The sequence below is a fragment of the Parasteatoda tepidariorum genome, chromosome 9 (assembly GCF_982258835.1).
Source record: "Parasteatoda tepidariorum strain Cologne lab strain chromosome 9, Ptep-v5.0, whole genome shotgun sequence".
Lineage (NCBI taxonomy): Eukaryota > Metazoa > Arthropoda > Arachnida > Araneae > Theridiidae > Parasteatoda > Parasteatoda tepidariorum.
In genome coordinates, this window is record NC_141763.1 from 30,319,044 (window position 1) to 30,342,255 (window position 23,212).

General features: G+C 27.6%; 1 protein-coding gene across 2 annotated transcripts in view; it reads left to right on the forward strand.

The window, feature by feature from the left end:
- Nucleotides 1-23,212, forward strand: part of Ubr3 (Ubr3 ubiquitin ligase) — an 83,479-nt gene that overhangs the window by 11,244 nt on the left and 49,023 nt on the right. For both annotated transcript variants that reach the window (XM_016061985.5, XM_071186782.2), the window contains exons 5-16: nucleotides 964-1,077; nucleotides 3,641-3,789; nucleotides 7,858-8,086; nucleotides 8,768-8,947; nucleotides 10,915-11,048; nucleotides 11,996-12,088; nucleotides 13,081-13,236; nucleotides 15,394-15,575; nucleotides 15,688-15,821; nucleotides 17,016-17,161; nucleotides 18,733-18,899; nucleotides 21,639-21,786. In XM_016061985.5, the coding sequence (XP_015917471.2) occupies nucleotides 964-1,077; nucleotides 3,641-3,789; nucleotides 7,858-8,086; nucleotides 8,768-8,947; nucleotides 10,915-11,048; nucleotides 11,996-12,088; nucleotides 13,081-13,236; nucleotides 15,394-15,575; nucleotides 15,688-15,821; nucleotides 17,016-17,161; nucleotides 18,733-18,899; nucleotides 21,639-21,786 (1,832 nt within the window). The remainder of the gene's footprint in view (nucleotides 1-963; nucleotides 1,078-3,640; nucleotides 3,790-7,857; nucleotides 8,087-8,767; nucleotides 8,948-10,914; nucleotides 11,049-11,995; nucleotides 12,089-13,080; nucleotides 13,237-15,393; nucleotides 15,576-15,687; nucleotides 15,822-17,015; nucleotides 17,162-18,732; nucleotides 18,900-21,638; nucleotides 21,787-23,212) is intronic.

The following is a 23,212-nucleotide window of genomic DNA, read 5'->3' on the forward strand; positions in this document are numbered from 1 at the left end:
TAACATATTTTGTTCACATGAAATTATTTGAAAACATGGGAGGGATTATTTGGAACATTGGGGGGGGGGGAACCCCCCCCCCCAAAAAAAAAAAAATTGCTAAATTTTAATGACTTCCTGGCAGTGGCAGGTAAGGATTTAAAGAGGACACTACAGAAGGCAACATCTTGAAAGGTATAACTCATAAACACCCCCTAGCAGACCACTACACATATATATATATTTTTAAATTTCCAAATGCAAAAACCCTTTATTACCTTGGGGATGGTATGAATAGTGTTAAACAATACCAATATTAAAATGGGTCCAAACATTACAATTGATAAATTTAGGATTATATTTTCAATAATTTCCAGTAAGTTTTAAGATTGATTGTGTATATTACTAACAGTTTTTGGTCAAAATTTAGATTTTAATAAATTTTTTTTTTTTTTAAATATAATAAACACATCCAGTTAAATGAAAATATTTTGTACAAAGTAAAATTTTTGAGATCATAGTAGTTATTTAGAATCTTAAATTTGCTGAATTTAAAATTTTATTTAAATTATTATTTAAATTAAATAATTGTATTTAAATTAAATAATTTGCAGTAATTAAGATTGTTTTGGTGTGTTTATGTTAATAGTTTTTAATTAAATATAAGATTTTCTCACATCAAGTTAATTTTTTGATATTATGCAATATTATGAAAAATCTTTTAATTTCCTTAATTTTGATTAATATTTTAAATAATTTCCACATATTTTTAAAATTGAGTATGTTAATGCTAACAGCTTTTAATTTAAGATTTGATTTCAATAAATTGGTTCGGATACTCACAAACAAATTAAACCAATGTCATCATCTTGTATTCTTGGGCAAGCACTTATGCTTGAAGACAACAGTTAAATAACATTATTGAGACAAAGAAAGACAACATTATTTATTTTTATTGTGGTTTTTAAGACATTAATATTACAGATTGTGTGTCAGGAACCTCACGTCTTTATGATTATAAGATGGAGAACTTGACTGCATATTTGGATGCTAGACGAAGTTTAGAAGATTCAAGTGAAGACCTAGTAACTGGTGAAGGTATGATTTATTTTATTTAAAAACTTATGTCTAACTTTCAAGTCCTTCAATGTAAATAATAGTAGTCAGGGGTCTGTTTAGAAGAAATTTGGGTCCGTTAACGGAGCCTTCACAAAATATCTTTTCATAAAAATGGACCCTTCACAAAATATTTTATCTTTCAATCGGACCCTTCACAAATTTGTTTATTTGTTGTTGTTTTGTTAATCGAATAAACACTTCCTGGGGGGGGGGTTGAAGACGGTTCGAAACAAACTTAGTTTCCCTTTAAATTTCAATTGTAGTATTCTAAGAAAATATTTCTACTTTTACAAACATTGTGTACGCATTCTTATTAATATTAAATCATATAATTTTTTTTGTAAATAAATAATTGATCAATTTATATTTATAAAATTAATTAATAGAATATTATGTAAATAAAAATTAATTTCTGGCAATTTTTTGAATAAAATATTATAAATTTAAGAATTGTTTAAGTTTACTTAATGCGTAACACATTAAAAGTGATACATTACTAAGTTGTGTTATTTAAAATATGTATGTTGAAAATATTAAAAATGTGTGTGATTTTTTTTCCATTATTCGTCCGAAATTAATATTCTACGTTGAGCAGTATAGACTAAATACCAAATATTTGTATGTTGCATCTCTAATTTAGTAGAAGCAATTGTTGTAGCAGAATCTTGTATCTATTTACAATTTAAAAACTTCTTTAAAAGGTTTTTAGCAATTTTTGCAATAACAGGACCCTATTTGCACAAATTCTCAAAAGCTGGTTGAAAGAATGGGGCTTAACTCTTATTTTACATTCACAAATTATGAAGTTTTTTCACAATTTTAAAAAAAATAGGACCTTTCATGAAATGTCTGGACAGACCCCTGGTAGTGTAAGAAGTACATTTATTGTTGTTGGATTACATAGTTACCTTTTTTTATTTGTTTTCTTGGACTAAATTTAAAACAATATTCAACAAATTATCGATAAATCTTTAAAAAGATTGTTTATATTTTTAAACATCAACTAGTTAAAGTTTTGGAGATTTTCATATTTCTGAGTAAAGTTTTTCATAATTAACTTCAGTATACTCCTGATTACTTAATTTGCACAGGATTCCTACAGGTCAGGCAGAGCAGGGAAAACCTGGAATTATCAGGGAATTTTATTTTAACTCTAAAAATCAGGGAATAGTCAAGGAAAGCTGAAATTTTTTTACAAAAACTTGGAATATTCCCTATATCATACCTGGAAAATAACTAATCTTAATTGTCCTGTAACAATAATCAGTTATTGATATTAGAGTTAAATAATTCTAACATCTATTACAATTATTTGTTGTAAAAATTTCCCACTTTAGTCAAACTGAAATGTTCCTATCCTTATTTAATGATATATTTTTACTCAGAAAATCTAATATTTCACATTACAAGTAAAAGAATCAAAGTTTTCTGATGAAAATATGGTCTCGATTTTCATTGAAATTTACCTGGGGTACCTGGAAAAGTCAGGGAATTTTTTTTCTGAAATTGAGTGGCAACCCTGTTTGCAGACTATCCATGCCCCTTGTAAGAAAAATATATTTTAGAAGTAATTTCTTGTTTTGTTATTAACTGGAAGGAAAATGCTACATATAAGGAGCATAAGCTATATTTTTAATTTTTTGAATCTCTTATCATGCTTTCAGAAAAGAAATCTCAGGTTAAGACAAGAAAAATGTGGAAAGAAAAACCACAACCATGCCTTCTCAAAGTCTATATCATTATCTAAGAATAATATTTGATATAGGAATTGTTTTTCATATTAAATATTCACAACAGTATTCCAATGTAATTTCTTTTGAGTATTTATTTTATTTTAAAATAAGGGTATTGGATCATTTATGTTTTCTGAGTTTACTCATCACGAATGATAGATTCGACCTAATTTCCAAATATTACACAATATTGTAATTGGTTATATATGGCTCAGATATATCACATATTTTTAGGTTTAAAATTGTTCCAATTTAAAGAAATTTCATGTTATAAGCATTTGAATGAAATTTCAATGCTTTTAGGGGGTGAAGGCAAAGGTTAACTTAGATTTTTCTAAGCATGTCAAGAAAAAAAAAAGGATGTTTGTCTTTTAAAGAAATTTGTAAAATGTGTTTGTTAAATTAAATAAATTTCGTTTAAATACTTATCTTTTTGTTCTAAAGACAGTTTGAATGTATTGAAATATTTTGTGTATTTAATTTATTCTAATTTTTATCAGTATGAACAATCTATTTCAGTCTTAAAAGGAATTGATATATAATTGATTTTATTTAACTGAAAATATCATATCATAAACATGATGTGATATTACTCACTTATTAAAGTGTTTATTGTAAGATTTTTTAAAGAATTTTTATAAACTTAATTCTCATCATTTTGAATTTTCAATTTTGTATGATCTTGAATTAACTCTGAAGTATATTTTAAAGTTTTTTTTTTCCTCTCTCTCTCTCTCTATTTTTGCTAAACAGGTATTCTTTAGAAATTTTTCTATTATATTTTATGAGTTTACTTTTCTCTCCCTTAGATGGGCGAGGCCGTTCATCTTGGTGCGATGTTGATAGTTTGAAAGAGTCCTGTTTCTTAGATGAACTAGTATTTTGGACGATTAAATTTGAGTTTCCTCAGAAGTTAGTCTGTTTGCTTCTTAACTTGATGCCTGATCTTACTTACAAGGTATTCATAATTATCTATTTAAGTTTGTTTTATATGCATAAAATGTTTTTTTTATTTCTATTTATTTATATTTTTTATGTGTTTATTTTTATGTAAATATTTTTACATTCCTTTCTCCAGCTTAGTTGTTTTTACTACTTTTCAGATGTTAAAAAAATAAGAATAATATTCATAAGGAATGCTTTTCTTTTTTGCATTCTTTACATTAGTTGAACTTTAGCCTTTAAAGCAACTAAAACTGATATTAAAATTTTATGGAGTCGATGCTTGATATAACTACCCTGGTGATATATTTTATTTAATAATTTTATAGCCGTCGTTGAACAGCCGACCCAGTTTTTGGGTTTACGACAGCTAATGCTCAACTCTGTAGCTTTGTAATTTCGAACCCCATCCCAAGAGAACTCCTGGATCAAGTTTTGGGAGAAATTTTGCCTTTGTGGAGGACTTTTTTTAAGGAAATAACCCACATTTGCGCTACATGGGGAGGAATACCACGAGAACCACGCACAGTTAGCCTGACAGCAAAGGGACTCTAAGCCGTGATTCATCTACCACTGAGGATATTTCAGGTCAGCACTGTCGTCGGTGCAAGCCAGATGCGGATTTGTATCAACCAGCCATCGTTGGGATTCGAACCCGGTACACATCATTGGAAGGCAAACGCTCTATCCCCTGGACCATCGCGACTCATCCTGGTGATATAGGTGAAAACAGGCATTACAACTTGGGGTTGTTATATCATGAGTAGGACTGGGCTATAAATCGATATATCGCGACATATCGATTTAACGCCTATATCGGCAAAGCGATACAGCAACTTTCATTCCAAGCGATGCATCAGAAATCTGATTTAAGCCGTCGAGTGAAGAAGACGATATAACGATATAGCGATACACGCAAGGACTTTCTCTTACGTTCCGATGCCAACTCGCGCTGTGGAAGACGATATTGTTTCGTTATGTTGAGACGGCCTTGACTGATGAGCGGTAGAATCAGAATCACTTTTGAGACCTTATATCGTTATATCACATGTTCGTTTTCGCACCTTCGCGATTTGAAATCGTTTCTTGTAGATTATTTTCAATGGGATTAACTTCGTGATCGCCGTCGTAACCTTGTTCTGAACGCAATCTATTATTGAAAAGAATTTATAAAGAAAAGTTTCTTCGTTAATTAGGTAAGTTTTTTATTTATTTTCTGACAAAACTTTTTTTATATTTTTAAATGTGAAAATTATCGGAAATCTAATTTAAGGCACCCATAAGGAATTAAATTACAAAGTAAATAAATTTGTTAGGTTATTTTTTTACTTTCTTTTAATTTATTAAAAACCTTTCGGATAAAGCTTCTAATAATTTAATGGGCTTCTATTACTGATTTTAAATTTATAAATCTTGAGTTGTTTTTATTTTTAGAAATAAAGTTAAAACAAAACTTATTTTTTGGACATAAGTCAATAAACTTTATTTGTTCAAAAGAATTTGAAAAGTTTGCGAATTTTATTCATTTCTTTTTTTTTTTTTATCAATTACTACTTCGTTTTATTAGAGAGCAAAATCATTATTTTTTTTTAATTTTCGTTTTATATTATTAGTTAATTAGCTAAATATATTACCGAATATCACAATTCTTTTGTTTTTATTTTTAAGAATTTAATTAAGAAACTTTGCCTTACTTTGTTTTTCGTTCATAATTCGGTCATTATTTAATTTAATTTAATTATTTAAATGAAATAATAATAAAAATAGTGTTTAAGAAGCATTTTTTTTCTAAAATTTATTTAGCTCTTTGTTTTAAGCATACAAATAATTTTTTAACGAACTTATTTTTTAAATTTTGTTCCTATGCTGTTAGGTAAATATATTGATAAATTTCACTTTTATTTATTTTTTTATTTTTAAACTAAGAAATCTTTTGTTATTTGCGTGATCATTTTTAGAAAATATAACAAAACTTGTGTTTACTTCTTCATTAAGAATTTGAACATTACGATCGAACTTAATAATTCTGTAATTATTTACGCATAATAGTACAAGCAAATATTGATTTGTTAAAAAAAGTTTCTTTTTTTAAAAAAAAAAAAATATTTTTAACACTTTGTTTTAAGTGTATAATGAATTTCTTAACAAACTTTTTTTTTAATTTTTTAAATTTTCTTTCAATAATTTCAGCTAGATATCTTTATAAAATTCCCTTTTTATTTTTAAACTGAGAAATCTTTCAGAGAACGAAAATTTTAAGAAATTATTACAAATCTTATGTTTACTTTTTAGTTTAAAATTCGAACCTTTTTAATTTTAAACTTCGGCTTTTAGTCAATCTAACTTTTATTTTAATTAAAATATATTTTGAAATTTTAAAATCAGCTTTTGTTTAATAACAATATTTTTTTTCATTAAGGGTGTTTTAGGGGTTAACTTAAATTAAGACTGCTTATACCTTATAAACGATAAAGAAGTGCAAATATTTCATTCTGTATCTACACACATTTTTTCAATAAATATTTTAAGTAAGATTTGTACATCTTAGTCAATTTATTTAATATCTTTCTTTAGCAAAACATATATATTTTCAAATTTATAAATTGATTTAAATCAATATGCGTATGAAGTCTTGATAGAAATCTGACTTTCTGTGCCTTAATCTAAATGAAATTCACAAATACTATATCGCGATACATCGCTATATCGCGATGCAAAACTGACGATATATCACGATATATAATTTCTAATATCGCCCAGTCCTAATCATGAGTTCACAAATATATTGTAAATATTAACTCATAGCTGAAAAAAGTGCTTTTGCTTTAATAAGGAGCTAGTAACTAACATTAAAATTGCAAACAACTCAATTTTCTTTCCTATATTAATATACCTTTTAAAATAATATTTAATAGATAAAAAATGCATTTAAAATAATATGCTGGTTTACAAAAGACAATAGCCTCGCATTTCACAAAAAAAGAGTTTATTAAGCAAGAAAAATATGATTGATAAATTTATTGCTTCCTTTAAAAAGAAAGCTAAACAGATAAAGAAGGACCGTAAATTACAACCACACTAGGATTTTAATTTAGGACATCACATGTCCCTCTTCCTTCATTCAAAGAGGATTCAAGGTTTTTTTTTGCATTTTTGTGTGCAAGCATCAAAGGGACTTAATACTTAAATGATTTCTTTGAAACCTTTTCTAAACCTAATGACTAAAATTTGTGTGATATTTTTGAATGAACGGTTCAGTGCCAATGTTATAACACTGCATGTATGGAAGAACAAACAGGTAATCGTTGTAATGAAAGGATCACTATAAGGGGGGTCATACTAAAGAGAATAGGCTGTATTAGCTATAATTGTTTTCACTTTTCTTAACTATTATAAATAGACCAACTTTCAAACAACTATAAAAAACATTGGTCCCACAGTGGACTGATCCATAAGATGGTTCCCAGCAGATCACTAAAGTCATGCATCACTGGCTGCGGTCAGTGTGCGGGTGGGTGATCACTTGGATGATTCTGCGTAGGGTCCGAGGGTATGCAGTTTTGGTCCTCGTTAAATTCTTTTGCCGTAAAATGCCTGACTTCGCATGCGGCTACCAAATCATCGAGCTACCAAAGCGGGGTGCCATCCGCTCAAAAGGATCAAAATTGTTATGGCATGTTTTCTGATCATCTTCAGGGATGATTCCCAGACCACCCCCAATCGCCCATTGTGCAGCTCTAGTGTGACGTAAATGAACAAGAACAAACATTGCTTCCTAGAATGTTCATGTTATGATTGTCTAAGGCAATTTTTTATCGCAATTTGTCAGATTTTATTGTTCATCATTAAAAATAAAATCTTCCTTATATGAATAATCAATTTCAGGCTCTACTATGTATTTACCTATGCTTACATTTTGTAAGCATCATTGAAAAATGTATTATTTTGAAAGTGGTGATTAGAGATTAGATTTTGCTTTCAGATAGAATTATTATGTTTCCCTTAACCTTTTAAATTTTTGTTATGTTTTTCTTTAAACTTTTTGTTAAAAAATTTATGTTGTTTTTCTCATTGAATCTTTTAGCAAGCATTTACAAAGATTTTTGTGAATCACTATGGAAGAATCAACAAAATGCTTGCAGAATCCAAGGACTCTGATACTCTTTCCAACAGAGTTGTGCATGTGAGTGTACAGTTATTTAGCAATGAAGATCTGGCCTATCAAATGACTAAAGAGTACAGACTCCTTCATGTAATGGTTGACAGCTTGTACCGTATGATGCATTCAATTGCACAGAAAAGTACTCTCCAGTGTAAGTAGGGATTAAAATTTGTGTGATTGTCATTTTAAGTGTAAACTTTTTATTTTTCTCAGCTGGATAAGTAAATGTATTTGCTATATTTTTAAAATTTTGTTTTCAAAAGTTGTTGATTTTTTTACAAAAATTTAATCTAACTATCTAACTAAACTTCATACAGTTTTCCTCAGTAAGTAGTTATTCAAATTTCTTTTTAAATCAAATTCTTACAGGTTGTTTTCAAATTTATATTTAAATTTTTTTTATTCTATATAAATCTTTATTCTATATAAATCTTTTAGCCACATTTATTTTAAACATGTTTCGGTTGAAGAAATTTTCTTTAAGGAAAAAAATAATAATAATAATAAATGAAAAAAGACTCAAAATGACAGAAAACTTGAAAGTTGTTACACCTTGAATTAGTATCTTTACATGTAGGATTTTAATGTTATAATTGCGGTGTTTGTTGAAATTAGTGGGAAGAATAGTTTCAAAATTAAGTATGCTAATTATATAAGTTTCTAATTAGTTTTTGGTTATAGGTATAGTGCGAGGTGCTCATTGATTATTTGTATATATTAATAGGCACTCTCACATAATTGTGAGTTTTGTAGTGACATGCATGAATAAATATCTATTATTATTATTATTATTATTATTATTATTATATATATTTTTTTTCTTCTTTTGTAGGTGCTGAAAAGAACCATCATTTTGTAGTTGATTGCAGTCATCACATAATGAAAGAACATTGTTATTGGCCGTTAATCAGTGACCTTAATAATGTTCTTACCCATAGTGCTGTTGCGTATGAGTTTATTAGTGATACTACGCTACTCTCATGGTGGTTTAAGTTTTTGTCTTTACTTCAAGGTAAAAAACCTTTAAGAATAATTGTAAATGGATGAATAATATTAATGTGTGTCATGGCAGAAATTACTGTTCTAACCTTGCAAATCAACAGATTATCATGTATGGGAACTTTTCTCTAATTTTAAATTTCTTTATGAATTTCATAACTTCTCTATTACTTTTGTTGCTTTATCATTGTTTTTTTAACATTAAAACTTATATTTGTATTATTAACTATTTAACTTTATTGGAGTTAAAATGAAAACTGTTTTATTTAGCTTTTGTAGCACAATATATTTATTTAGTAATTTCACTCTACAATGTTTATTTTTAAGATCTTAATTCAATATTTATGAGAATTCAGGAGAAAAAATAATAATTGATGTATGATCCAAAAATGCTTCGGTAAATAATTCAAATTCAAAAGTAACATTAAATAAAGTAAAAGTAAGGTATAAAAATTATTTTAGAGAAGGACAAATAATTACACTTAGCAAAAATAATTGAATAAATAAAATTATTCTACAGTGAAACTTCAAGGAAAGACCACCTCTATGAATGACCTCCTCTATATGCGACCACTTTTGGGAGGCACAGAGTTTCTTCCTTAGCATATCTGCCAAGTCTCCTGCTTACCCGTATATTCTCAAATTTCTCTGTGTTTGTTGAATTTTAAAAAAAATAAAAAATGGCTATAAAATATCCACTGATGGCAAAAATATTTCTCTTATTCCTCAACAGATAGTGCTATCGCCAGCACTGCAGTATGTTGACTGTTAATAATTTAAGTAATTATAAATAATGGTTTAAAAAATATTTTTTAGATTAGGATTTATAAACATATTTTTTACTTCGCTAAATGTAAGTGCTTATATTATTTCCAATTTTGAATTTCTCTTTTTGAGTTACATGATTATGTATCAAAAGTTTACTCGTAATCTAAGAAATGTCGCTAGTAAAATCTCCGTTATTTTATTTCTCCAATGTCGGCAGATATTCCATAGACTTTGTGCTGAAGAAAACCTTTAGGAGAGAGCATCAAAACCTTTTCTAGCGACCGGGAAAATCTCTGCACCAAATGCAGAAAACGTCAAATAAGGAAACAAGAAAAAATATCAAAACAAAAAATATTAACTAAACAAATAAGTAGCTTAAAATGTATTCAAAATATTTGTGTGGTTCTTATTTCTTTTTGATGATTGAATATTTGATTTCTTTTTGAGATCATCTAAAAGGTTGGTGCTACTATCTTGTGTTGCAATCAGAGTGCACTGAAGATGATGCTATCAATGATTTATTTTTATAGTAGAAAGTTAAATTAGAAAAAAAAAGTTATTTTGGAAAAACTAAGCATCTTGAGCAAGCAAATCTCTTCTCATTTTTTAAAGCTGTCTAATTTTCACGATATAAAATGAAACTTAAACAAAAACCATAAATGTTTAGTTATTTAAATAGTTCTATCATTCATAATTGGTAAAAATTTTTTTACTCATATTTTTATCAGTAGGGATCATTTTTATTGACTCTAAGTTTTATTCATTAATCTGGTTTGCATAACACTAACACAATTGCGTACACACAAGTGTCATTCCTGCACCAAGGAACTGACACTGACAAAAATTGAAATCGTTTGCGAAAAATCATGCACCTTCGATACTATTTTTGAAAAGTCAATGAAGGTCCAACCTCTATTAATGACCATTTTACAGTAGTAAAGAGAGTGGTCACTCCCAATAGATTTCACTGTATTAAAAAGTAAATAAATAATTGCATAGTTTTAAGTTAATATTTTTAAATTTTTCATTTGTTATTTTTCTAATTTTTGGGACACAATATATTTTTACTTGTTTACTTTATATTATATATTATAATTTTATTTGATATTTCTTCTGTTATAGATAAGTTGAATGGTCAACCTGGTCTATTTATTATCAGATGCCTTTTGTTATTTTGCTAACCATTTTTAAAAACTAATAATTTGTTTTCAGGTATGAATGTTAATAATCGTGAATTGAAATCACACGTTGAATTTGAATCTAATACTTACTACGCTGCTTTTTCTGCTGAACTGGAAAGTTCTGCAACACCAATGTGGGCTTTGATTTCCCACCTTAAAAATCCAGTAAGAAACCATTTATTATGTCAGTACATTAAAAGTTATGTCTCGGTTTTCGGTAAACTAAACTAATGTTTTATACTGTATACAACAGCTATTGTTGTTGACAGTATTATTTATGGTTTAATTTATCCAATACCTTATTTTAACTGTGAAAATTATTTTATTATAGTACATCAATAATAAAGTGTTTTTTTTTTGTTTTTTTTTTTTGAAATTTTTAAATACTTGTCTAGCTTATAGTAATGCTTCTCTTTTTTTTAGTTATTTATTTTGTGCTGTATGCTTACAAATATTTCTTTGTATTTGAAATGTTTCTCAAAAAAGCATGTTGTGTTTAAAATATTGGTTAGATTTTAAAAAGTAGATAAATATTGAAATGCAGCTCCAAACTACAGCTATAACATCAGTACCCGGTCTGTAATCTTATTAATTTTGTCTCAAGACCTGTATACTATTAATCGTCTATTTGGTCACTAAGTTCTACATTTAATCAATATTTATTATTGTTTAATCAATATCATTGTCCAAAAATCTAGTTTTGGAGATAATTAAAAGTTTTTTTAGTTGCTCAATGATTTACATTATGCCTTAATTTTTTTCTATAAACTGTTTTATTTTATCAGTTTTTAGTAAAGTGTATTTTTTCCTTCCTGTTTGCCAAATTAAAGAATCAAATTAATAATTCTGCATGATTTTTATTTTTTAAAATTTTATAGTAAAGTATGCTTTATTTTTTAGTCAGCTTAAATTTTCATTTATTTGTTGTTATTAATTATTTTTTTATAGATTAAACTTTATAAACTTTTATGGAATGGGCCAAACAAAAGAGGTGATGAAAGCGAATTATTTAGAAATTTATCTTAAAAATTATTTTAAAATAATATTAAGCTTCTTGCTTTTGTGATATTTTTTATGAAAATATTATAATATGCTGAGTTCTCCATTTTTAGGATGCTTTAGATCGCACCAAAACAGTGCTTGAAATTTGTACTAGAGCTCTTCATGATTGGTTTCAAGCTATTGGCTTTTCTGTTGGAGATGAGGTAAGACTTATTGTCTTCTTTTTTTGACGTCTTAATTTGTGCAAATCACTTTACATAGATATAGTGCACATTGAGTTTTAATACATTGTTAATTAATACTTACATTAGATGACAAGAAATGAAATATTTTCCTTTTTTTTCTAAGAACTTTTAACTCATGGTTATTGCCAGCTTATCATTAGTATAATATTAATGAGTTATGTAATAAAATATTTGTATTTATTTGGACGTGAAAACATTTGTTTGAATTGTCTGGTATGAATTATAATATATAAATGAGAATGAATTAGTAGCAAAATTGGACAATGATTGAACTTCCGTTATCCAGTATTGAACAATTGGACTTTTATTCAGAAATGCTATTTCTTCAAAGTAGGTTAGGTCTTAATTATTTCGGTCAATCAAGGTTTTACCACACAGAAGTTTTTAACTTATTAATTTTAGATTTTTATACTGTTAAAATTAATTTATTTCACCGAATTTACTTTTATGTCTGATGCTGAAGTAACTGTTAAAAAAAAAAACTTATGTAAAATAGAATAAGGATTGTAAATTTTGTAATGATGCTCAGTTAATAAGACACTTTTTTTTTTAATATTGTAATCTAAATCTGGATATGTTGGTATCACTAGTAAAAAAACAGAGAAAAAAACGCACCTGTTATGATAGATTCATTTTTGTCTGATGCTTAGGTAAAAATTCTTGTAAATAAATTTCTATAAATTATAATTGAAAATGCGCATAGAAAATCAATGCAATTTATTTTGATTGTAAATTTTTTGTAATGATGCTTAGTTTATAAGATATGATGTTGCTTATATTTTAAGCTAAATCTGGATATGATGATATCAATAATAAAAATAATTCAATTATAATATATTTTTGCGTATAATTTAAGTTTGTAATCTTTTAAAACATTTTTCTGTTTCAGCATTTTTATAACTTATTTTCTTTATTATTACTACTCTACTAACCTTATTTTCTGTGTTTAGATCAATCCATATCAAGTATCATTCCACATTCCCTTACATCGATGCTTTGCATCATTTCTTGGGGAAGCAGTGAGAGAGCAGGGTGGCTCATTGGATGAACTTCTTCCTGATGAGAAATTTCTAAAGTTACTGATGATGCATCCTCTCCAAGCACAAGTAAGTCCTCTTTTATTGTCTATTCTTTTTTCCCAAAATCATTTACTTAGGTAAATTTTTTACCTTCATTAGCGTTGCACAACTTTTTTGAGGGGAAGGCCACAGGGCTAAATAATTTTAACTTTAGAGGCTTAAATCTTTTATTGTCTGAAAATTGTTGTTTCAATTATAAGCATTTTAATCGTTCACATTCAAATCAATGTGTAAATAAGTTATATTTAAATGAAAAAAATCTGATAAATAATATTTATAAAATATTAAAGTATAAAAATATATTTAAAAAGCTTGATCATACTTTTTTTGAATAAAATTAAACATTTCTCTGTGGTAGAAATTTTTTTATATTTTTGTCTAATTACAGCTTTTATTAGATAAATTACACTTTTTGTTTTTAGATTAAAACTTTGTCTCAGTTTGTTTCAAAAATTTCAAGATTCAAAGAAATTTCTTTCGATATTTGAAGATTATAATTAAAATTGAAAATTTTAATTTTTGTGTTATAATTTAGATAATTTAGATATCTTGTCTGAATTCATCAGGTTTTAAAAATTAAAAGGAAAGTTAAGCAGTTAATTTTAATTTTTTAAATTAATTTTTGTCTAGAAGACAGGAGGAGGAATAGTTTAGGCATCTTGATCACTGCTCTTTAATTATTAATACTCAGCTAGAAATGTTGTTCTTTTAAGTTTGAATAATAAAGCCAAATAAAATAAATTTTTTGTAGCATTATATCTTTATTTTCAACCTTATAAACTCTTACTTAAAAACCAGGCAATTCTATTTTTTCTCTCTAAAAATCAGCATTCTGTGTTCATCTTTTCAGTTAAATTATCAAATTATCATATTTTCTTCATCTGTTTATTGCTTATTTCAGCCTCCCAAAATAATTAAATTATTCTTTTTTACAGAATTCAGTTGTTAAGGTTCAGATATACTGCCATTAATGTTACTTGTAAATAGACCAAATTATGTTATGAGTTTTGTCTGTTTTTCAAATTTTAAAACAAAAGTTTGAAGTAGGTTTATATAATTTTTTTGAAGTTATTTTTTTCATGACATTTCCTAAATTTTTAGAATAGATTCTCATTCTTAAGAGGTAGAAAATATGAAAATGTAGAAAGCAAACACTTTCATTTTTTCAGTTCTGAAATTCTTAAGCATTTCAATTCTCATGTGTAGGATTTGAAGAAAAAAATGCTTTTTTCTGAAATTATTATTATTGTTTTATTAATTTGAATTATTGTTTATAATGATTTAAAAATTACTAGCCTTGCCTTCTGATATAGCTAGTATTTTTTTAAGGGAGATTCATTTTTATGCCATTTAAATGAACAGAATTATACAGTACAGAACCCGTTATCCGGAAATCAGAAAACCGGAAAACCAAAAAAACCGGAGCGAAATTCGATAAATTTTCCCGCCATTTTTTAAATTTTTTTTTTTTCCTCAAAAGATTTTAGGATTTTTTTTTCTTTTTGGAAAGATACTTACCTTACTATCATTTTGGAAATAATCATTACTGTATTACTTCGTTTTTTCTTCTTTTTAAGATTATTTCCAAATATAATTTTTTTAGATGGCTTTAACAATAAAAAAAATGGCTTTTTGTAGCGATTCAGAAAACCGGAAAAATCAGCTATCCGGAATAGCGATGATCCCGATCATTCCGGATAATCGGTTCTCTACTGTACTAAAAAAGACAAAAATGAAGAAAATTTTATTTATCTCTGGTATCAGTACTGAAAAGTGAAAAATGAAAACCCTTTCATTTTATTTTCTTCATAAAATCTTACTGCTTTATGTTAATAAAGTGTGGACATATGTGTGAACAACCTTTGACAAAATTGTCTTCCTCCTTACAAAAGAAAAATAAAAATCTTTTGCTATTTTCAGGAATATTGTTTCAAATGGTTGACCTACTTAGCCTTTGCTTGGCTACTTATCTACTACAGCCCCTTATTTCCCATCTAACTATCAATATTCAGTTGATCAATTGCATCAAAAACTATTGTACACTATTGCATTCCATTATTTTTTATTTCTATTTTAACATTTAATTGGTGTAATTGCTATAGCAACAGTCACACCATAAGGACAATTGTCGCTCGGCTATTGTGAATTGTCGTTATAACAGACTTTTTCTGTAATAAATTTTAGGTTGCTTTCCATGAGATTTTGTGCAACATGTGGGTCCGCAGTGGATTACAGATCAAAGGCCAGGCGATGACCTACATTCAGTGCCATTTCTGTGTTTCGATTGTTGATGCTGATTTGTTCATTCTTCAGTTATGTGCAATGAAGTTAGATCCTGACGATTTTTTGAAAACAGTAATGCAAAGGTATTGTTTAAAACTTCTCTTTGTTTTTGCTCAACTCAGTTTTTTTTTTACGTAAATTGTTTGCAGAACTTCCAACATAGTAATGTAAAATTTATTACTGGGGTGTTTTCAGATTTCATGTTTGGGAATGGCTAACATTTCATCCCAGTCGGACTAACTCTTTTTTGGAAAGTGATAAAGTGTTGCCTATGCTAGAAGGAGCCCTTTCTTTTCTTGCTACCTTGCTTTCAATTCAAACAAATATTGGTAAGTTATTTTTTATTAAAGAAACATGCAAGTTATAAGCAGATTAAATTTAGTTGCTTCTTAAGTTCTTTGACTTTTACTTGTCTAATACTTGTAAAGGATATCTTTGCATGTATTAATTCCTTTTAATGTATTTTAAATTTTTCTAATTTATCCTAATAAATATGTTAAATTTGGATAATTGTTTCTTAAGTTCTTCTTTATTTTGATAACACCTGAATATAGTTAACATGCTAATGCTAAAATTTGTGTATTTATTTTGTTACAGTTAATTAGATTAACATTTTGATTCAACTATTGTAAGAAAAATATCGACAATATTTAGGAAAGTATTGGTTAACTTACCTAACAAATATTTTTGAGGACAATTGAAGAAGAGATTGCTATTTTAAATTCTTCTTTGTCTCATATAACTAACAAGAATAAAAGCAATGCTAAAGACAGAAAAGATCTGTATTTTATCGTCAATCAATACATTTTTGTCAATTAGAAACTTATGCCCTGTAATTTTTTTACAATTGATTTATCTTGAAAAATAACCCCTAAAAAGCCTCACCATTAGCAGCAACATATGTAAAATATTCCATGGTAATCCAAAAGGGCATTGAGAACTATTGAGAACTAAACATTGAGAACTATTTAATAACCAAATAATTGTAGGAAGAATATCTTTACCGTATCTTCGTAGAATATCTCTGTATCATTTTTTGTTGAATCTGGTTGAACTGTTAAAATGAAAAAAATCTTGAAGAACTATTGCAAGACACACAATTAATAAAATAACACACAATTTTCTAGCAATTTTAACTTTATTTTTGATATGCACATTTAGATTTCATCTTTTAATTGTTATTCTCCATTTTATTGAACATAAAAATCAAAAGCTTTCTAAAATACAATAATAAAATTTAGTGTAGTATTTCCGAAAGTTCTCAGCAGTTAAAAATCTAATTGTTGACATTTTAAAAAAGTGTTAAGAAAAAAGCCTTGTTGAGGCTTCATGAAAATGATAATGTGCTTAGTTGTGCTTACTTTGCTAATAATAGGCATATTAGAGTATTATATTTTTAGGTTTTACATTGTGCAAAATTCCGGCCGATTCAAGTTTAATGTGAGCTCTCTGATTTAATGAATTCTAATTTATGTATATATACATTTGATGTGTTTTTTTATGTGTTGCTGTTTATTATGCAGGTCAAACGGAAGAAGAAATTATTAGGCAAGAGATGGTTTCATTATTGTGTATGAGTGATCGCACACACTCTCAACTCATGGATTTCTTACCTGATCGATCTGGTGAAACTACTCAAAACAAAAATTTTGAAACCATTCTTGGAAAGGTACAAAATTTATCAGTGTTTCTGTTATATTGAAATTAAACATGTGTAATTCTATACCAATTTCTCCATTGGTTTTCCCATTTCTTTAAGCTTAATATGGGCAACTGAGAAAGCAAAGTTTAAGGCATTCGAAATCATTAGAAATTACTTTCATTTATACGTGACGTACTTCAAATACTTCAAATTATGCTCTAAAACTTCAAACAATGCACAGAGAAAAACACAAAAATAGTTTTACCAAATGAAAACAGGGTGCATAGCATTTTTAAAAAGTGCTTAGTTTTGATTTACGTTTTTTAAAAGCCCTTAAAGGTGCTTTTTTTATTTGGTTTTTGTAAAAAGTGCTTAATTTTTTATCTTTTAAGAAGAGATTTTTTCTTTGCCGCATCGATTGTTGTTCTAAATTGCAAAAAATTCATGATTTTTAAAATTTTTTCTGCAATATTTATCTGAAACTAGTTATTTTATCATGATTATGTAAAGTATTTGAATTTTATTGATTTTATGTTTATAAATTAAGAACTTTAAAATAAATTTTGTCACTGCACAGATCCTAGTTATGATTTTTTTTTGGGGGGGGGAGTGATTAAAAATATTTTTTGAGTGCTTAAAAAGTACTTAAAAGGTGCTTATTTTTTGATGAAAGATCTGGCTATGCACCCTAGAAAAATAAAAATGATGGATAAGGTAGCACAGATGATTAATTCTCTACTTAATGCATTCATTTATATGCAGATTTATTACTCATCCATTTATTGATAGGTAAAACAAAGACATTTAAAACAAGAAAGAATTTATATTTGAACAATCATGGTTTTAATTACGATTTCTCACAATTCCACATTAAAAGAAGCATTCACTGATGTCTTATTCCCCTACTAGCATATTGGAAAAAAACATATATATATATTTTAAAAGATGGACTAAATTTATATCGCCTGCTTGAAAATTTTTTTTATTGTCTGTTACCGTGTCCTGCTAATAGCACTGATACTTAATTTTCAATAATATCTAAGGAACATTTAAAAAAACATCATACATATTTAAGATAAAGCTTTTATCTACATACTAGCTATAAAAATTAAAATATATAAACTATAAACAAATTCAAGAAGTAGAAATAACTGCTTAAAATTCATAACACTGTTATTAATCCATATGCACAAATTCTGGATAGAGATATCTAGAAAATTAAATAATTTTAAGATACACTATTAGGATTGATTTTATTATTTTGAGATGTAGCTCTATTATTTAAGTCACGGACAAACTAGCTCATTTATTGCAGATTGTAAAAAAAAGTAAGAGCAAAATCAGTAAAGCCCCAGAAAGAAAACATTTTAAAATAACAGTGCACGATAGTTTGTGCTTTATACTTATTTTTACATTCTATTAGCAGTACAAGGGAAATTATATTTCTTTTAACTCTCTGTTGCCTTGCAATTTAGGCTAGTTTGTGCATACACTGCTCAGCCTGTTTGCTTGTGAGAGGCTTTCTTGTAGATTTAAGTTATTGTTTATGCTGAAAAGTGCTTAAATGAGTGTCAAAAGATGTATGTTTTATATTGTAGGTTGCTGATTATAAAGCGCCTAACTTTGAAACTGGTGGTGCAATGCTTCAGGGAACATTTGTGCCCAAACCTCACATATGGGAAGTAGAATATAATCCTATACATGTTCTCTTGAGATCAGTTCATAGAAGAGAATACCAGTCATCTTTAGATAGATATACTCAATAGTAAGAATATTTTTTACCCATACAATAATTCATTTTTCTTAAACTATCCTCGCAGATGTTATTAATATTCTTAAATTGTAAAATGATAATTTATTAAATGTTTTCATTTAAACTTAATGTTTTTCTTAATATATTAACTGTGTAACTAAAAAATGCTTTGAAAAACACTTTAAATATAATTTAATTTTGTAGCTTAAAAAGGTATGTACAGTTAAATTTTGATTGTTAAATTTCTTTAATTTAAAGCTCTTTTAAATCAAATGCAAAATATATTTATTTATTTTTTAAAAGTTCAGTATGTTTTTCTCATTTATTTATTTAGTATTGATAATATTTTGCGAAGGCAGTATGGAACATCATGTGTCCAGACATGTGATCGCAGGACTCATCATATCTGTTACTAAAAACTACCTGTGCAATATGATTTTATTAAATTGGCATATCATGCATGACGACCTTGGAAATAAATCAACAAATATCTCTTGAGTATACATTATACACATGCGATTTATAATTCATGCAAAAAAAAACAATTGTTTAATAATTTTATTAGTTTGAATTTATGTCATGGTATATTGTTGAAAGTAAAAGCTCAAATCTCTAAATTTAAAAGTCACAGGACAATAGTTCAAGTATCAAAGTAAACCAGGAGTAATTGTATTCCGAGTTTTTGTATCATTCTTCAGATTCTAAAAACTAGAAGCAGGGCATACGATTTTTGCACGAATATCGTAGAATTCCCTTTATCTCAAGACCATTGGTTTGTGGACTTCCGCGAGTCAAAAACTTATAATCCGACAAAATTTTGAAGCTTTTTATAAATCCCATTAACGTGACATTTACATGCATTCTTTCGACAATTATGTCTTACATCATTTTTTCATTAGTTTGATTCTTTTGGTTTGGCAGATTTTTGCCATTTTGAATATTTTGGAACTGTGCCAGAATCTGCAGATATTGCAATTCTTATTAACACCATTTAAAAATCTTTCATTGCAGTTCCTATTGACGTGATCTAAAAATTCAATGATACGACTTGTATTAACACATTTTTAAAACCAAATATCGTGATTCGTTTTCATGCAAGTTTAAAACCCAATGCCACCATTCGTATTCCCGCTTTTTTAAAACCAATATTATTCATATTCACTAGATCTATAATTATGTGCAGTGATTCATATTTGCGCAATTTAAAAACTTAGTATTGCAATTTCTATTTTTGCGTTTTTAAACTTCAATATTGCGATTCAGAATCACTCCATTTTAAAATCTGATATCGCAATTTTTGTATGAAGTAAATGTTTCCTTGAATTAGTTACTCTAAAGGTATGATATTCTGTATTAATAAGTAATTTAATTATAAACATGTGTAAACATTTAGTTATATACATTTAATTAATAACATGTATGGCATATAAATTGATATTAATTTTTTTGCACGTAAAATTTTCAGGATTTTTCACTCTGTGCCACTATAACCTCCTTGTAAACTTGGTTTTCGTTTGTTGATCAGTGAAATTGTACAATGAAGTCTACTGAGCCGCGATGGCTCAGGGGATAGAGCGTTCGCCTTCCAATGAGGCAAACCGGGTTCAAATCCCAATCGATATGAATTCCGCATCCAGCTTACACCTACCACGGTGCTGATGAGAAATATCCTCAGTGGTAGACGGATCATGTATTAGAGTCCCCTTGCCGTCAGGCTAACCGTGACAGGTTCTCGTGGTCTTCCTCTCCATATAACGCAAATGCGGGTTAGCTTCATCAAAAAGTCCTCCATGAAGGCAAATTTCTCCCAATACTCGTTCCAGGAGTTCCCTTGTCTTCTGGATTGGGTTCTAAATTACAAGGCTACAGAGTTGAACATTGGTAGTCGTAAACCCATAAAAATTGTCCCAAATCCCAGCCTTAATTAATTAGTGATTATCATAATTAACTTATAATTTGCACTAGTTATTAACTCTTGAGATCATTCATGTATCATCAATTAGTAGCTTTTAAAACTTTACAATTATTTGGTTTTTTATTTAAGTTCTGTTAAATTTATTTCTATTGTTTTTGTTTTACATCATTCTTACATTGAGTAAAAAAAATTGTTGCAGTTTACACGTGTGCCAATTGTTTTTGAAACTGATGTAATAAAAATGCTATTAATATTTTTTGTAGTGTCAGAGTGAATTAGTAAGTTATTAGATTAAAAAATGTTGATCAAATTAATGCCTTTGTGTTATTTGTTTATGCAAAAAAAATTTTATAATAAAAAAGACTTTATGCCAATATTTTGTATGATGGAGTTTCATATTCAAAAATTCGTTATTGTGTTTTTTTATGCATGCTAAGTGAAGTACGTATTTGATACTAATAAAATGATTTAAATAAAAAAGTTAAACCAAAGCACGCAAAACGAAAATTTAAAGATACGAATGTTAGTTAAAATTAGAAAGTATGTATGAGGAAATTTCATTTTGCTTGTTTTTGGTTACAACTTTTTATTTACGTAAGACAAATATGGTTTTAGCAGCTTTTAGCACTTTTCCATTTTGCCTTATTATTTTAAAGTTTTTATCTTAAAATTTGTTTAAATCAATTTCACACTTTGATTGGATACTAATAAAATGTTAAGTTCACATTCTGAACAAAAAAAAGAAAAAGTCTTCATTTCTCATTTTGAAAAATTAAGAATAGTACTTTTAATTTTCCATATATATATGCATAGACTTCTTTTTCAATTTTCTTTAGTGTTCGCCAATCTAACAAGATTCCAAATACTGCCAGGCCATGGGCACCATTTAGAATACCTAATCCAGTTTTTAAACAATTTCATGACCCTCGTAGAATATTGCATTGCAAAACGATGCATGGTATTATTTTCACAATTTTGCACAGAGTAAGTATTTTTATTCTTTAATATTTATGTATTTCTCTTATTTGTCACTCTAATCAAGCGATATACCACAATACGCTTGGCCACAAAGAAGGCCACCCCTTTCAATACAGTAGAATCTCTATCGATTGTTTTTCATTTGTCAATTTATTATGACTGATTGATACAGGAAAACGATTAATGCAGGTCACTGTGAAATGCCTTGAAAAAGGAATGAAAATATTAAAGATTTCAAATTTAATGAATTTACTATAATTATGGAATATTTTAATGGTATGTTCTTTCTTCAAAAATATTTATAATGCAAAAAGATTAATAAAAAAATTTATTTATTTAAAATTCATTGAAATTTTTTGTTTGAACAAGTTCTTTTATTTTCTCAACACATTTTCCGCATTTGGGACAAATTGCTGTCCTTTTTGTGTAAATTACTGCAAATATAGAATGTTTCTTTTTCTTTCAAACGCTTTTGAGGCTTCCGCAATTTTTGCCGCTTATTGTGTTTCTATTTCATCATCATTATTATTTTGCACTTCTCCAGTTTCTGCTAATATATTTTTGACTGACATTATCCAACAGGTTTCAGCATTTTCATCCACTGATACTTAGACATCAAACATGATGTTTGAGGTGTTTTTTTTTCAAACTGTAACAAATTTTCTTCATCATCATTCGCACTTGGAGTTATTGCTTTTCCTTTAAAAACAAAAGATTTAAAATTTCTGAATAATAGATCCAGGTATCTTTGAATTTCAGAAACGATCTAAATAAGTGTTATTAATGTCATAAAGATAGCGCTTGTGATGAGACAGATTAAACAAGATGATACGTTCCGGAAAGTGAAAGATGCAGGAATGATGGATCAAGGTTCAACTGTACTTTTTGTAATAAACAGAAATTTAAGAGGAAAATAAAGGCTTTGGATATTTTTGTTTCTCCATTGCAGATTTCTTCAAATTAAAGAAGTAAACCAAAAGTTCCCACAAATGACGCTTATTTGGCACAAAACTTGACATTTTTACACGAAAACAATTGCGTAATGCAAATACGGAATCACCAAAACTTTAAGGTTATGTTGTTATCAGATGAACAAACTTACAACAAGACATTTAACACCAGTCCATTTCTACATAACCTTCTGGTAGTGTTGTCTTGTGACGAACGGCGAGAACTTATTTGTACACCCAATATAATACAGTACAGAACCCGTTATCCGGAAATCGGAAAACCAAAAAACCGGAATAAAATTCGATATATTTTCCCGCCATTAAAAAAATTTTTTTTTTTTTTTCCTCATAAGATTTTAGGATTTTTCTTTCTTTTTTGAAAGGTGTTTACCTTACCATCATTTTGAAAATAATCTTTAGTGTATTACTTCATCGTTTTTTCTTCTTTTTAAGATTATTTCCATATATATATATTTTTTTAC